Below are 17360 nucleotides of genomic sequence, written 5' to 3'. Positions count from 1 at the left end.
GTTCACATCTGTTAGTTTTAAGATCTAGCATATAATCATTATTATAGCATTCTGTATCTGGACTGCAGCTGTACTGAGGAGGAAGAGGAACCATGCCAGAAGATTGTTAAGCCCAGGTGCTGGCAACCAATTACTTGCCGTGTATCAAAAGCAAAACACTTAACCTCTATCTCTCAGTTTCCTCATTTGTAAAATGAGAATAACACCACCCACCCTCCTTTGAGGGATTTTTGAACGTTAGGTTAGATAATACCAGTGAAAAGGCACTGCACAAGTAAAGTACCAAACAAATGTAAAGTGTTGTTATAAACAAAACTCAACATTACCACTTTTTTAAAGAGTAGGAATAAAGCAGCAACAGATGGCTCCTAATTCAGAAAGGCTTGGTAAGGATCTCACCATCAGCTCGTCCTCAGCAACACTTCAAAAGCACAGCCTCACTAAAAACTAACACAAGAATTACCTCATCAACAAAATTTGCCACGTTTCAATTACTCAAAAACTTCTTTTAAGCGTAAATCCTTCTCACTCTGGTAATGCAAGTGAAAATGGGGAGTATAAGATTCTTTTAACACTCCATTCATATGCAACCAAGACACTGATTTTCAAGTCTTATCACTTCCTAGCCACGTTTTTATAACCGTTCTCAATACCTTCTTCTCTATTCATGGAAAATTTTAGGACTCGTTATAAGTATCGCCTTCTTCGTGAGGATTTTTCTAACAGTTTCAAGGTCTGACATTCTCTTTCGTTTGGATGTCATTTAAATGACAACATACGAGTACCCTGCATTTTGGAAAGGGGGAAACTGAGGCCCAGGCCTCGGCACGACGAGCCCAAGGTCACACACGGCGAGATCAAAAACGTAAGCAGAGTTGCTGTTTTTCCAAGGCTGTCGCATAGAACGCGGTCAAGCACTCATTCCCCTAGAGAAACAGCAGGCACAGAGCCGCATGCTCACACCTCGCTGCTTTCTCCCCGCCCTCGCTCAGAGGCAAAAATGAACAGGAGACTGACTCGCAGGGAGGACCACTCCGCTGTCAACTCTGAGACAAATGTCATCTCCTCCTCCCGTCCGGCCCGCAAAGACGCCCCCAGGGGGAAACGAAACTAGCGCGCGCGCACACACACACACCACACACACACACACCACACACACACACACCACACACACACACACCACACACACACACACCACACACACACACACCACACACACACACACCACACACACACACACCACACACACACACACCACACACACACCACCGCCTGCGCGCGGCTGCCCTCTCCCTCTTGCACGTCTCGGCCCGCGAAACTAGTACACACACACACACACACACACACACACACACACACCACGGCCTGCGCTCGGCTGCCCTCTCCTTCCTGCACGTCTCGGCCCGCGGAGCCGTCCCCGGACGCAGGCTACCCCGTCCCCCTCACCAAGGAGCCGGAGGAAGATCTGGAGCCCGATGCAGAACCGGCTTTGGCTGGAATCGTAGTAGGAGTTGAAGATGGCGTCGATGATGTAGAGGCAGGGCACCCGGAGCGCCACTTCGAGCGCCGCCCAGACCTGCTGATGGGCCATCCGCACCTGCTGCTCCGGGGGCCCCAGCGCCGCCATAAGCCGCTGCCACACCGGGGCTGGGCGGGCCGGGTAGAGCCGCGCGGGGCAGGGGCCGGGACGGCGGCCGGGGGCGGAGGCGAAGGCGGGCGACTCCGCCCCCGCCCTCCCTCCTCTCGTGTCTCTCTCACGGCCCGCCCCGCCGCCCGCTCGCGTCTCTCGAGCTGGAGCAGGCGGCGGAGGCGGCGGCGGCGGAGGCAGCAGCGGCGGCTCCCGGGAGGCCTGTGGGTGTCGGTGTTTCCGGCCGGCTATGGTCTGGCTCCTCCTCCCTCCCCCGCCTCCCCCGCCCGTGGAGCCACCATCTTGACCTCGCCCGCCCGCCTCTGCAGTTGCTGCTGTTGCCAGGCCCGGAGGCTGCTCCCGCGGTCACGCGAGACCGCGGAAGCCGCGCGCCGACGCTCGCGTCATAATACGGCGCTAGGGGCGCTCCCCTCGCGGTCACCACGCTCGGCGTAGCAGACGTCCCTATCGTTGCCATAGTTTCCGCCCATCTCCGGAGCCGGGGCCGCCTTTGCTGCTTTTGGCGCCACCCAGTGGCGCAGGCGCTGTTGGGCAGCCGCGCCCTCCAGCCTCAGGGTGGGCGCCTCACCCGCAAAGGCGTTGGCGTGTGACCTTTGCGGGTGAGGCAGTCACTGCTTCGTCGGGAGGGAATTATTAGCTGCTTTATTAGAGCCCGTTAAACGTCCCATAAACATGATTCAGAACTGCTTGGCAGGAGGAGAGCCAAAGGGCGCCGCCTGCCAGAGCTACTCCATCCCACCGGGAAGCCGGGTCTGAGCGGTCGACCTTCCGAGGAAGATGCTACAAGGCCGCCTGTCGGAGGCGTCGCTGCGTGCGGTGTATGGAGCGGGCACCCTTCGTGGTATTGGGCTTGGAGTGGTAGGCGCTACCGAGAAAAACATCCCTCTCATCTCTTTGCACATCATCCTTTCTATCTACTACCCGATTAGGCAGAACTGCGGACCGTGGTCGGCCACATTATACTAATGTCAAGGGCAAGAACCCTTTTTTTTTGGCTTTTTATTTATTTTTGGCTGCGTTGGGTCTTTGTTGCTGCACGAGGGCTTTCTCTAGTTTCAGCGAGCCGGGGCTACTCTTCATTGTGATGCGCAGGCTTCTCATTGCAGTGACTTCTCTTGTTGCGGAGCACGGGCTCTAGGTGTGCGGGCTTCAGTAGTTCTGGCACGCAGGCTCAGTAGTTATAGCTTGCGGGCTCTAGAGTGCAGGCTCAGTAGTTGTGCTGCACGGGCTTAGTTGCTCCGCGGCATGTGGGATCTTCCCGGACCAGGGCTCCAACCAGTGTCCCCTGCACTGGCAGGGGAATTCTTAACCACTGGGCAACCAGGGAAGTACCAAGAACTCATTACTAATGTGACTTAAGGGCAAGAACTCTGACCTCTGTCTTTGTTTCTAATCTTTGAGGTAAGAACACACAGTCAGTGCCTTCTTTCCTTCTCAGGGCAGAAGAGGCCATACTTTTTTGTTTTTGTAGAGGATCAGAACATGCCACCCCAAAATATGTTACTTTGACATGATTATTTTGAACTGAAGACAGTTGAGAAACAGCAGGAACAAACAAAAAGCTCTCCAGCTCAACACTTCCCTCCTTCCCATTTGCCTGAAAATAGGACATAAATTTCTATTGGTAAAGGTGTCTCCCTCTCCCTTACCAAGAAGAGGACGACTCTCAGACTCAATCACTGGCAAAGCTTATTAAGCTAATCCTTATCCATTAGTTTCCCCCCATTCACCTTCCCACAGTCTGCCACCCCAAAAGCCTAAACCCCTTTTCCTTTATCACTTCTCTACAATGCATTGTTCTTTGTTAAGATGCTATATAAGCCCCGAATTGTAGCCACCTCTTTGAGTTATTCAACACTTAGTTTCTCCTGGACGTATGTGCATGGCATGAGTTAATAAACTCTTGTGTTTCTCTTGTTAATCTTTATTTTATTGGTTTAATTTCCAGGGCCCCAGCCACAGAACCTAGGAAGGAAAAGATTTTTGTCCCTCCTCTATACTTTCTTGCCTATCCATGTTTTAACAGTTTCTGATCTTAATTTGATGCACAAATTTTATTAGTGTAAGAATTTCTAATTAAAACTAAATTCCACCTTGGGCCCAGAACTTTCAGGAGTGGTGGCACAGTTATCTTATATGACTTCAAGCATGTCTCTTTAAACTCACTAGGTCTCACTCTCCCTATCTATAAAATGAAGGTATGAATAAGATCCTGGCAAGTACTTTAAAATACTACCTTAAATCTAAATTTACATTAATGAGGTAGTTTTTAGAATGCTTTTAGGGATTTTTAAGATAAAAGATAAGCTTTCAAAGAAATAGCTGCAATTCACTGAATCTAATCTCTTTGGCTTCTACATTGATTTGAATGTTGCACAACTCAGGTATATATTAAATTGAGTCTACCCAGAACAGTATGTGGGGTAGCTGTGTGTGTGTGTGTGTGTGTGTGTGTGTGTGTGTGTGTGTGTGTGTGTATTCATAAACTACCCATGTTCAAAAATAACAATCTGTTCATTTGGCTTTAATGGTTCAGAAGCCTTTTAGTACCTCTAAAAAGCCTTTAGATGTAGAATGTGTAAAAACTAGTTTCAATTTTCGGTTGATATTTACATCAGCCAAGTCTTTGTTACACGCAACAGGAACTGATTCTGGGCTATCTTAAGCAAAAAGGGAATTTATTAAAGAATTATTTTAATTATTCTTCAGAATTTCAGGTTCCAAGAGTGACTATGCAATTGGTCAAGCTTATTGGACCATGTATCTGTACCCAAGCTGTACCAGAGGGCAGGTACAAGCAGCTTCCTTAGTGGGAGAAAGCAGCAGGAAACAAGCACTTAGAATTACCCACCCCAGCTCTCCCTGCCAACGTATTTTGTATTTCCTTCAAATGGAAGGTGGGGATGCTGGAAGAAGGGTAGGTATTGATAGCCCCAAAAAGGATAAATACACACCATAACTTTATCTCAGACCTTGGGAACTACTTGGAAAATAATCTCTGATCCTAAATTACTTCATAGTTTTTCTCATTCATTAAAGTAAATTTCAGATGTGCTCATGGAAATTCAGCTATTTGAATTTTCTCGTTTTGTAAATGCCAAATGAATAGGAAGATTCTGTTGTTGTTTAGTTAACAAAGGAAACATGAGAGAATATAGTGGCATTTGGAGTCAACGTTGAGTACATACTGACTGACTTTGGTTCATTCATTCATTCAACATTTACTGAGCACTTTCTATATGCCTGGCAGTGTGCTTACCCACTTCTGCTTCTCACTAGTTCTCTGTCTCTAGACAATGTACTTAAGCTCTAATCTTCAGTATCCTCATCTGGGAAAAAGAGGTTAATAATGTCAGATAAGATACAAAACATATAACATGTATTATCCAATTTAATCCTCCACAAACCTGTCCAAGGACACAAGCAATTAAGAGTGGCAGGTTTCTAACTCACACTTTTCAGATTCCACAGCCTAAGATCTGATCCTCTGCAAGTAATTGCTCATGCTTGTTACACAAATTAAAACAACATGTTTTAGGTACTTAGTATGGTATATGGTAAACAGATTTTAGGAGAAATACTCATTGGAACCCCTATGATACATACTGTGTTAGTACTGTGAAGATACTGTTTATTAGTGTGGGTTGTTATATGTGATAACCATTCAGTGGTACTGAATTTATATTAGGATATAAATATATGATAGGCTCAAATATGTTAGTCATCTAAGGTGATGGTTAAGAATAATCTGAGGGATTAGATACTGCTGAGAGGAAGAGTACAAGTAATACTAAGTTAAAAACATCTGTCAAGGCAGGGAGCCTAGAGAAGATGGATATAGTATCCCTCTGACAGACGGGAAATACAGGATCCTTCACCCTGGACGGGATCCTGTCATCCAGGCTTCTGATAACCACTTCTCATTTCATAGCTACACCCAAATGAGTAGAACAAAAGCTTCAAGGTGAAAGATGCAATATTGCAAAGATGTCAACTTTACCTTATAGGTTCAATGTAATTCCTCCCCCCAAAAAAAATCTCAGCAGGACTTTTTTTCAAAAAATTGACAAGCTGATTTTAAAATCCGTAAGAAAATGCAAAAGATCAAGAATAACTAACGCAATCTTAAAGAATAAAGTTGAATGATTTACAGTATCATATCAGGACTTATTCTAAGGTTCTAATTTAGACAAGATGGTATTGGTGGTACATGGATAGAAAAACTGACCCATGGAACAGAAGAGAAAGTCTAGAAATAGACCCACACATATACAATCACCTGATTTATCATAAAAGTGACACTACAGTGCAGTGGAAAAAGGATGATTTTTTTAAAAACAGCACTATAATGGGACTCTATGGATACTACCTAAGGACAGCATATAACTTAATGGTCAAACACAGTACAGGCATTCTCCCTAAAATTAGGAACAATTTAACATTGTATTGTAAGTGAGGGGCTGGGAACAGAGCAAGTTAAAATGCCAGAAGCTTTCCTTTTTAATCAAGACTTAGCTGTTTTTCTTGAATGAATGCTCCTTAGATTGTCGCAAGCCTTTAGTTTCTAGAATTCTGAAAAGGTTGATTTTGACAATTTTTGCCAGTGTTCTCATTGCTTTTTATGGAAGAGCCAGTTTTTGGAGGTCCTTATTCTGCCATTTTGGAAGTTGCCCATTTTACTCCTGATATAGGGTAGGGAAGTATCAAAGAGACAGCCTAGCGGACGCAATGAGTGTGAAGTACATTCCTTTCTGCCCGCATCGTCAGTAACTCCACTTCCTCCTGATCAGGTTCAATTACTCCAGCCAGGATGGTGATTCGTTCTTGTCTGCTGGCCTCTTGGCACAAGGAGCCTCAAATTACTGGGAAACCTCAGTAGGTTAAAGTTTAATGGATCTATTAATTGTGTCTCCTGATGAAACAGTTCCCCTGATAGGAAGCAGCCCTCTAGAGCCGGGGTCCCCAACCCCCGGGCCTGTTCGGAACCGGGCCGCACAGCAGGTGAGCGGCTGGCGAGTGAGCAAGTTTCATCCGCCTCTCTGCATCGCTCTCATTACCGCCTGAACTTTCCCCCCGGTCCGTGGAAAAACTGTCTTCCACGACACCGGTCCCTGGTGCCAAAAAGGTTGGGGAGCGTTGCTCTAGAGCAGAGTTGTGGGGATGGGAAGCACATGATCAGTGGAGACAGAAAGTGGGTGTATTAATTTCCTACTGCTGCTATAATAAGTTACCACAAACTTAGTGGTTTAAAACAACACATTTATTCTCTTAAATTATGGCGATCAGAAATCTAAAATCAAGGTGTCAGCAAGGCTGCGTTTCTCCTGAAGGCTTTGGGAGAGAATCCATTTGCCTTTTTCAGTTTCTGGAGGCTCTGCCTACATTCCTTGGCTCATGGTCTCTTCCTTACATCACTCCATCCTGCTTTGGTCATCAGATCTCCTACTACTTGCTCCCATCTCCCTCTTACAAGGACCTCTGAGATTATATTGGGTCCACCTGGATCATCAAGGCTATTCTCCCCATCTTAATCACACCTGCCAAGTCCCTTTTACCATGTAAGATCACATATTCACAGGTTCTGGGTATTAGGACACGGACGTATTTGGGGGCCATTATTTAGCCTACAAGGGGAATTCTATTTCTACCTTTTCATTCCCAGACTTGCATTTTCTCTCTATACTGGACATGGCACTATATAATGAGTTTGATTTAGTATACTGAGTCCTGGGGGACGGCATCCCATCTTCACATCTTCCAAGCTTTTGCTGAAGTTTCAAAAGGATTTTTCACCACTCCACCGGGCCAGCATTTTCTAGGTTCTGGAGTATGTGATAGGACCAGTGAACCCCATGGTCATGAAACAGTCCTTTGCTGTAAAGTAGGTCCCTACGTCAAAGGCAATATTATGCAGGATACATATTGATGGATCAAACACTTGTAAACCCTTGGACAAGTAGTCTAGCCAACATCTTGTGGACAGGAAAGGCAAACTCATACCTGGAGACAGGAAGATTCTAGTAAAGGTCAGTCACTGTCCTTCCAGGATAGGCGCCCAATGTAATCAACTTGCTACCAAGTAGCTGCTTGGTTTCCTTGAGGGATGCTATTGTATCAAGGGCTCAGTGCTGAACATGAGGGAGTGGCCACTTGGTGAGTGGAAGCCGTGCTGTTGGCCTCTTGCTCACCCGCATCCCTGGGACATGACAATGTACATGAGCCCACTGTACCAGTACTGGGACAGCTGGTGGCTGCGGTTGCTGAAGGACTGGCCAAATCTGTTTACCTGGTTGTTGAGTGCCTGTTCTGTGGTGGATTATCCTGGTTGGCGTTGTTATACAACACAAAGTTCTTTACTCATGTGCCGAATCCCGCAGATTTCTCCACTGCTTTTTCTCCAGGCTTCCCTGTCCCTGATCTAATCTTTTTCATGCCAGGCCCCTGATCATCTAGCCAACTTATTTGCCACCTTCCAAGAAGATATATTCTTACTTCAAGCCACTACTTTTTCCACACAAAGTGGATGACCAGGAATACTGCCCCAAATTCTGCCTTTTTGGAGAATTCACCTTTTAACAGCACTCCTGATTTGGGCTGTAGGGCAGAAGTCTATTTTAGTTTTGAACCCATATTCCAATAAACCCACTGGTGAACTTAGCTTGGGCTTTTTTGTCCTGAATCAGCTAGACAAAAGAGCCTCTCAAGCAGCCACAGTTGTGAACTGAGGGAGGGACCCTGGTTCAAGTGTTATACGTATGATACGGGAGTCTGGACCATCTGCCTATTCATTTCCCCTGGCCCTACTTGTCACCGATCCCAGGTGTACCGCTTCCACCTTATGATGGACCGACTTGGTGGGTCTGACAAAACCTAGCTCATGAAGGGTTACTTGATGTCCCATGAGATGCTCAGTTCCTACCAAGGCCCATCAGCATGCAAGGGGCCATTTTTGAATGACGTGTGGTTCTCCACTGCAGATGCTTTGGCTTTGCTACAGAGCCTAGAAGTCTACCTTGCGATCCTCCAGTTGCAGCTTGCCATAAACTCCCATGGCTGCTATGCTTATCACAGATACTCTTGTCCCGTAGAATCTCCTGTATTGAATGGCCCATGCAATAGGGCTCATTACACTGCAGCCTGTACCTGCTACAGAGCCTTTATGTGCTCTGGATCCCACTGAAGACTGGCAGCCTTCCAGTCACCCAGTATATGAGTCGGAGCAGAATTCTCAAGTTCTGAATTCCCACAAAGCAGCCTGGAGCTTGGTGTGCATTCTTGGTGGCCGATTATTGATAAAATGAGTGAGATGCAAAAATTTGTTCTTTACTATGAAGGAGACATCTTGACACTCAAGCAGACCACTGGACTCTAAAAATTTCACTGATGTAAAAGGTTGCTTGTTCTTATTAGTGATTATTTCCTATCCTTGGGAGTATAATATGCTAGCTACTTATTGTTTACCTGGCCCAAGTAGTAATGATGTCATGAATGTAATAGGTCAGTGTGACATTCTGTGGAAGGTTGAGATGGTCTAGATCTCTTCAGACTATATTATGATAGAGGGTGGGCAAGTACTGTTCTCTGTCCTATATGAATGCAAACTGCTTCCCATCCCACACCCTCAGCACCCAGTTCAACAGACTCTCACGGCTCCTGTTGGTACATGTAGGTTAGGTCCTGCATCTCCTTTGGCACATAGGCCCATTTGAAAGTGCTGAAAGTAGACACACAAAGTGAAGGGAAAGGAGCTGCAAGACAGCTGCTTCACCATGGTGCTGCAGAACTGCTTTGTTTTTTCCATAAAGTTTTGCTACTTTTATTTGAATTTTGAAACTGTACGTTTAGCTTCGATCTTAAAATAAAATTCAATTACTAAAAGAAAAAAAGGGAAACTAGGACAGTCTATCCATCTGTATCTACCTACCTACCTAATATGTGTGTGTCGTGCCAAAATTCAGTTTTAGCCTCATATTCAATATTTTCTACTTACCTTGGATTCAACCTTAACCTTTAAAAACCCAAAGAGACAAATATCTATTTTCTCACTGTTTCTGGCCTCTCTGAAATTGTGTGTGATTGTTGGTCAGGAAATCTTGCAAGTTATTATATCTAATCAGAAAGATATCATCGCTAATATTTTAATATTCATTTTATAATATAGGTAAGCATTCTAAACATAATTGTAGCAAGAAATTCTTATGTGCTTTACATGTTGAAACATTGTGTCAGCTGAAGTATGTATATTATCGCTAGAGTGAATTTCATCAATAATAATGATTGTGAAAGCTAGTACATTTACGTCAAAACAATTATTATAAACTTATAAATAGTTAAAAAAAATTGACAAAATTTATGAAACGGCCCTCAAGGCATCGGACATAGGCGATGAAGAGCAATGGTCCATGAGAGGTGGAAAACAAACCAGGTGAGCCATACAATTGCTCCAACTTACAGCCTGGAAAAGTTTTCCAGGCTGTGGCACGAGGATGGAGTGGAGGCCAGCAGTCTAACTCCCTGAGGTGAGGAGGTGAGTCCTGGGAGCCCAAGTAAGTAGAGTTCACAGGGTAGAATGCCAGGGAGGAGAAAGCCGCACACAAAGGGAACTCCAGAGATCTGCCGACTGTTACCTTAAAAGTTTTCAGCTGAGTAATGATCAGCCCACATGATAGGAAACTACCAAAAGCCAACAAAAGACCCACCAGAAAGGATTATAGGAAAAAATACTCAGAGCTCACACCACACAGGGTGGTGGATAATTCCTGTTCCTACATACAGCAAGAGTGGAAAATCTCATAATTCACAAGGCGTCAGAGAACGAAGAAAGGTCTTGCTTCAAAAATGGAAAAAAATTAATCCTAGACTATATGCTGCTCTAACAAGTGCTTAAAAGCAAGACTCAAAAAGATCAAACTGTTTCCAAGTAACCTAACTATATTCCAGAACAAAACTCAAAAATGCTTTTAAAAATATGAAAATAGTTTTAATCATTTAAAATAATAGTTTAGTTTGAAAATGACTAGTCTTATGGCTCACCCATGTGAAGTGGCTGCACCTTGAGGCTGTTCAGAGTGACATATACTGGGGTTTCTTCTCACACGTGTGCCCAGGGTGGAAGAAACTGAATTAAAAATGCTTGTTCTGGGCTTCCCTGGTGGCGCAGTGGTTGAGAGTCCGCCTGCCGATGCAGGGGACACAGGTTCGTGCCCCAGTCCGGGAAGATCCCACGTGCTGCAGAGCGGCTAGGCCCGTGAGCCATGGCCGCTGAGCCTGCGCGTCCGGAGCCTGTGCTCCGCAACGGGAGAGGCCACAACAGTGAGAGGCCCGCGTACCTCAAAAAAAAAAAAATGCTTTTTCTATATATTTGTGTCTCATCGTTTTAAATTTCTCTGTTTGTACCTTTTAAATATATACATTATATTCGTGTATTAATACATGCATGTAATTTATTAAAATTATGGAGTGAATGAATAGAGCAGCTCACGGTTGAGGGAGTTTGATAAAATCATTATTATTGTTTTTTAATCACAACTTCTCCATCAAGTGGGTACATTAATCAGCAACTAATACTAATGCCCGCAAAGGAAGACTTTAGAGCTTTTACAAATTCCTGGACTGAATCTGTAAGGACGCCATGAGCCTCCTGACCCCTTCAGTCTTTTTTCCTTGGTGCCACTAAATGTCTCTTCCAGGTCAGGCCATCCAGCAAGTGCTTGGAGAAAACTGTACTGTAAATGGATATACTCAGGTAGAGAAGAGGCTTATTAAGGAACCCTTATTCTCTCCCATCACACGTAACTCTGCGCACTCTCTAACTCTCAGCTTAGGCATCCCTGCTCCCGCCTTCCCAGCCACCCTCTCCACCTCCCAGAACCCAGATCCTACATGTGCCTGTAAAAACCCACTTGTTTCTATATGTGCGCTTAGTACACAGTACTGACATGGCTTCATCTGTGTCCACGTCACCAGATGGTGATTCCATTGTGGGCAGGACTCAGGTTTACTCACCTCTACGTCCCTGGCCCTCCGCATAGTGCCTGATGGGGAAATTCACAGAACATCCTAATAAACCAGTGAATGGCTTTCAAAATAAAGTCACTCTGCTGTAAGTAAAGCAGATGTGCAGCAATCCCTCACAGCCAAATTGGGAAATGGTAGCTCCCCTCATACAAAGACTGAAATATCCACGATATACCAGTCACTGTGATGACAGTTAACATACGTTAACTCATTTAAACCCAACAACTTTCCTTCAGGATATGTTCAATTGTTAACTCCAGCATACAGATGAGGAAACGAAATCATGAGAGATTCATGACTTGCCTCAGGTCACATAGAAAGTAGAGGAGCCAGGAGCTGAATGAGTGGAACCTAAACGCCACGAAGGCAGAGCCCATGTCAATCTTCCTTCCCCACTAACACTCAGGGCCTGATACGTATAACAAGTTGAATGAATTCATTTGGGTGCACGTGACATCAGCCGCCTCTCCCACAGCTTATGGCAGGAAGCTAATTCCTCAGCCCCTGGACATGCAGCTCCGACTCATCTTCCTCCCTGTTTCTCCCCCTGGATTGGCTCAAACCCCGCCTGGCATCTTTAGCTTGAGGAGAGGATGCTGTAGGCACAGGTGTGAGAAGAAACCCAGTGTGTGAAATGAAGGCAAAGGCAAGAAGGCCGTTCTGTGGGATGGGAATGGAATCTAGCAGGCTCCCTCTGCGGGGTCACATGATAGCCAACATTTCCTGGGGGCCTACTCTGCACTAGACACTCTCCTTTTTAATCCTTACAGTGACCCCCACCTTCAGCACATCTCTCACTGCTGCTTCTGTTCCAAACTGATCTAATGGCCACGCCCCAAACACTCTGCGCTTCCAAACTCTGGCACCTGTTAGTCTCTTCAACCAGCATCAGACTCCACTTAACAAAATCTCACCCTGTTTTTAAGAGCCAATTCAAACACTAGCTCTCTGAAGACCTCCTCATTCAATTCTCAGCTTTTTTTCCTTCCCCACCTTTACACTCCTACAACGAGCTATCACTCATACGGCACTTACTGCGTACTGACTCTTGCAGCATTTGTGTAACGTCTGTTGCTAGCTTGGGAGCTCCTCAGAGACAGTATCTAATGGCTCTTCATATTTCCTGTGGCTCATGTTGATAGTAGGCATTTAATATTTCCAGAACAACACAAGCAGCACCAATCCTGTCCTTACTGGCACTGCTGCAAGAGAACAAGCAGCCCAGCCCAACCGCAGCCAGACAAATGCCAGGTACAATCAAAATCCTGATAAAGCCACACTTTACCTTTTTCCTTTTTTTGGCCTCGCCACACGGCTTGCGGGATCTCAGTTCCCCTACCAGGGACTGAACCCAGGCCATAGCAGTGAAAGCCTAGAATCCTAACCACTGGGCCACCAGGGAACTCCCAAACCACACTTTTCTGTATTTCCTTCATGAGGAAAACAAGCCCAGATGGCTTCAAAGTGCACCAAAACAAAGGTCTGAAAATTGATTCTTGACAATTAGTCATCCTAAAGGTAAACAGTGATTCCTTACATGTAGTCATTCCAACAGTAAACAATGGCACTGGCAGACAGCCATAAAATAAGGGGAGGCTTGGAAAACACAGTATCTCACATTCCTTAGAGCTCCTTATGTTGACCCTGATGTTCTCGGCCAGGGAAGGAAGATGGAAAGGGAGTCTGAGGCCTGTAAAAATTTAAGATTTTAATTCAAACTTTAAAAATGAGCTAGCAGTTGGCAGCTACTGCACTAGCTAGGGCTGGAAACCTAGTTTCCCTGCCCTGTCATTTAAAGCAGTCATTCTTAACACTTTCTCTACTACAATAAACCTAAGACACACCCTCCCCGCACCTACTCATTTAGGAATGCTAAAGTAGACGAATGGAGGTAATTTAGAGTAACTTTTGTCCTCTTCCCTCCCTAATTTAGTCAGTCATAACCAAGCAGCACCACTTGAATGCCTTGCTTTGGACTCCAATGCTCAGACTCATTGATTTTACTTCTCAAATCCATTCACCTCCCACTGCCACCACCCTAGTCCGAGCCACCATCATCTCATGCCTGAACCGCCACAGAAGCCTCCTCGCCCGTCTCCCTGCTTCCAACCTGGCCCCACTCAGGTGAGTTTCCATACTGTAGCTGCAGTGATTTTGGAAACAGCACTGCGTCCTTCACTCTAAAATAACCAATGCCCTGTGTATAACTATTTATTAGGTGACAGCCATGTGAGACCTGGCCAAGAATCCCTCATTTTGCAAATGAGAAAATTCAAGGCCAAAGGAATACTGGAACCATGTACCCCAGGTTAGATAGAACTGAGGTCAGAACTCACAATTGCACAGCCAGGCCTCATTTCAATGAGCCACACTACTTCTTCCGGATACGTAGCTCATTCTGTAGGGTGTTAATGGAAGACAAATGAAATAATATGCATTGATTTAGAGCCTGCTTTTAGGGCAACAAAATATTAAAATAGATTACCAGGAGACAAGAGGGGTGAGGCCCCAGCCTGAGTTGATGCTTTAAGGGTCACTCACACGTAGATCCTCCTGTCTCAGGATCCACCTTCTCTAGCCAACTAGAGGACAGGGGCGGCATTCCAGATCCAGGACTATGTGATCCACGTGGGGAGCATAGGATTTCACTGGTTGGATGTGCAGGATTTGTGTCTTCCACGGTTTCCCGTACACCTGTTGAAGAAGAGTGGCAATTCGAGTTGCTGCAGCTTCTGCCCACCTTTGCCACTCTGGCTTGGTGGCGGCTGACAGCATTTTTCTCCTAGAGTCACTGGCAGCTCCATTTTTCAACTGGTTGGTGATCGTTTGCTGAGGAGAAGACCAATACTCCTTTTCCATTTCACTGCTTCCAAGAGGCTGGAGAGTCTTCCCTGGGAAAGATTCCACATTTTGGTGAATATGCAAAATGCCTCCAGCATCCTGTCTTAGCGTTTGGCAGGCAATGGGCCAGCCTTCTTCAGAGCTGGGAATAAGCCCCAGGTTCACCCTGTCCGCAATGTTTGAGAGCTTCAGTTTTCTGTTATCCCCAAAGTGTATCTGGCATCGATCAGCTACTCCATTGAGCTCAAGGTTATTTCTCAGAGCAACTACAGCATGGGGGTTCCACTCGCAGGCATGGACGAAGGCTGCACCAGCATGAACTAGGAAAGGCAAGGTAAAATAACCAATCCCTGCATAGAGATCCACCAGCACTTCTCCAGCACAGGGCAGCGATGCCACACGAAGCTTCTCAGTGATGTTTCCGAAGGAGAACATGCACTGGGTCACGTCAAACTTATATCGGATCCCATTATCCACATGCTCCACCCAGCCATGGTCGCCCAGCAGCAGATTCACTGCTGGAGTTCGAGTGCCATCCGGTGACACCCGCCCTCGTTTGGCCAAACGCTGGACGCCAAGTGCCGAGGCAACCGTCTCCCAGAGTTCTGGTTCCAAGTTTCTCCATTGCTTGGCTTGGAAACAGTCCTCACTCAGCAACAAGAGGTCGCCATGTCGTTGCCAAGATCGGGGGAGATCAGCCTCCAGCTGAGCTGACCACGTCACTCCGCGGCCCTCTACCCAGCGACTCACCTCAAGACACAGCCTTTGGGCAGGTGAACAAGCCTGGGCCTTCTTTGAAGGAACAGGATTCAGGAGCTGCGTTACCACACAGGTGCTGCCTGGAGCCACACGATTCCTCAGCTCCCGCAGGTGCTGCTCAGTGAGGGCCTCTCCCAGCACCGGTAGCGCCACGGTGCCATCCGGCATCTTTTCCACACGGTGCTGTCCCTCCAGGAGTTTCTGCTTCTCGAGATATTCCCTGTATCGCTGGGTATACCGAGGTTCAGTCACAACTGCGACAACAGCCGCGGACTTCCCGCCTGACCTGTCCATGTTGCTGGCCCCGCATTTCCTGCGATTCCCTCCGCGAGACTCGGAGACCACTCACCTCCGTCCGCACATCCAAGCCCAAAGCCGGAAGACAGGCGCGCTCGCCGCTGGCTGGGGCCGGAAGTGACGTTTGACCGGCAAGGCGGAACTATATGATATCGCGCTCGTTGATGAATGGCGTCGACGTTGCCGTTGCCGTGTGAGGCCGCTGCCGCCATCTTTGTTGTGGCCAACCGTTCCTTGTTCCTGCCTAAGGGGAAATTAATAACAAGAAGGAATTCTGCCGGCTTAAAAACTTCAAATTAGTTGGTATCCTGCAGAACCCTCAGATACTCTCTGCAATGCTGCTCACAGATCAAAAGAAAGAAGTGAACCTGGAATGATGCAATGAATTTGGAGAAAGCCTTCCCTTAGTCCCGTGCTGCACCTAAATCTGGCGCCTAAATCTCAGCCTGAGATGGAACTGTTCCCTTGGCTAAACACATTCTAGGGACACCAATCTCCTTTCGCTTCCTTTATAAAATTGGCCAAACCTTTTCTTGTGCTCTTGCCTTTGTACTTGCTGTCCCCTTTGTCTGAAATGCCCTTCCCCTAGAAGATACAGTGGCTGGTGATTTGTCTGAAGGTCATCTTCTTGTGAGGCCTTCATTAAACACTCTCTTCCCTCCACATTATGCCTATTTAACACTGTAATTTCTTCTTTAGCTCTTGTTTTGCTATTTGTTTATACTTAAAAGCCCCTCTCCCCTGGTAGCAAATAATGTTCTCATGGATAAGGGATATTCTTTTTCTGTTTACTGCTATGGCCCCAGCATCTTATATAGTTCCTGGCCATGAGTAATGGCTTGGCAAATACTATAGTTATTAAGAGAATGATTGCTTTGAGCACAAACAGGCTTGAACATGTTCATACTTATTTAACTATTAACCCATTCCATAAATGTAGAAATGATCATAAATTCAGACAAAGGTTGATACACTAAAATGGTCCTTGTTGTTTTAAACCTAAAGATGAAAGGTTAAAAGAATTATGGTACATCCTTTTGATGGAAATATTATACAATTATGATGATCATATGAAATTTTAATGACGTGGGATGTTACTCTTATTGCAGTGCTAATTGCAAAATCTATAATTGTGCCTTAGATCATGGCAATTATTAATTTTTGTACATAAATAAATTTATTAGGGCATGCTCTAATATGTGAACATTGACTCACTGAGATTCCCTGTAATGTGATGCAATTACAGATGATTCCATTTTCTTTTATACATTTTCTCTAGTTATAAATTGTATATGATGAACAAATGTTATTTTTATTTACTAGAAAAATCTGCAGAAAATCTATGATGCAGTCAGGAAAAATTTTTTCTGGGTCTCAAACAAATCAAAACTCCCTTTAGTTTATTATTTATAGCAGGGGATGGAAGAAGTCATATCTTACAAAATATTCTTTCTCTAGGTTTCTTTCTGTTCCAACATCAGTCTGACATCTTGCAACAATAATTAAACTAAGGTCATACAAACTTTGACCCAGACTACACCTTACTTTTAACCTGAGGTAAACAAAATATGGGGGGATATGATTAAAAGCCAGCAATGTCTGAGTGCTGGAAGTGGTCCTTTTAAAATTGCAGATTTACAAATGAGCCGCACTTGTAGATGGCCACTTTGATCCCCGTCACTCAAGCACATGACCTCACTTTCCCCACCAGTTCCATCACCTGAACTCATTAAAATCAGAACAAAGCAAAAGTAACCAGCAATGACCATAATAAACAAGCTTGTAGACAACCCATGAG

The 17360-nt window shown here is 45.5% G+C and overlaps 1 protein-coding gene across 6 annotated transcripts in view; it reads right to left on the bottom strand.

The window, feature by feature from the left end:
* RNF139 (ring finger protein 139) overlaps window positions 1-15634 on the bottom strand; it is a 29445-nt gene extending 13811 nt beyond the window's left edge. Inside the window, exons 1-4 of one of the 6 annotated variants that reach the window (XR_009536558.1) lie at window positions 14151-15634; window positions 14002-14063; window positions 4908-4977; window positions 2268-2513 (exon numbers count right to left, since the gene is read on the bottom strand). Coding sequence is in view for 1 of the 6 variants with exons in the window: in XM_060128503.1 (XP_059984486.1) it covers window positions 1447-1627 (181 nt within the window). In the remaining 5 variants the exon portion in view is untranslated. Of the gene's footprint in view, window positions 1-326; window positions 448-1446; window positions 1927-2267; window positions 4978-14001; window positions 14064-14150 lie in introns of those variants that run through there. The other 5 variants (XM_060128505.1, XR_009536557.1, XR_009536559.1 and 2 more) reach the window with 5 other exon arrangements.
* Between the last annotated feature and the right edge of the window lie 1726 nt (window positions 15635-17360).

This window comes from Lagenorhynchus albirostris, chromosome 17 (assembly GCF_949774975.1).
Source record: "Lagenorhynchus albirostris chromosome 17, mLagAlb1.1, whole genome shotgun sequence".
Lineage (NCBI taxonomy): Eukaryota > Metazoa > Chordata > Mammalia > Artiodactyla > Delphinidae > Lagenorhynchus > Lagenorhynchus albirostris.
This window is presented reverse-complemented; position numbering and strand designations above follow the sequence as displayed.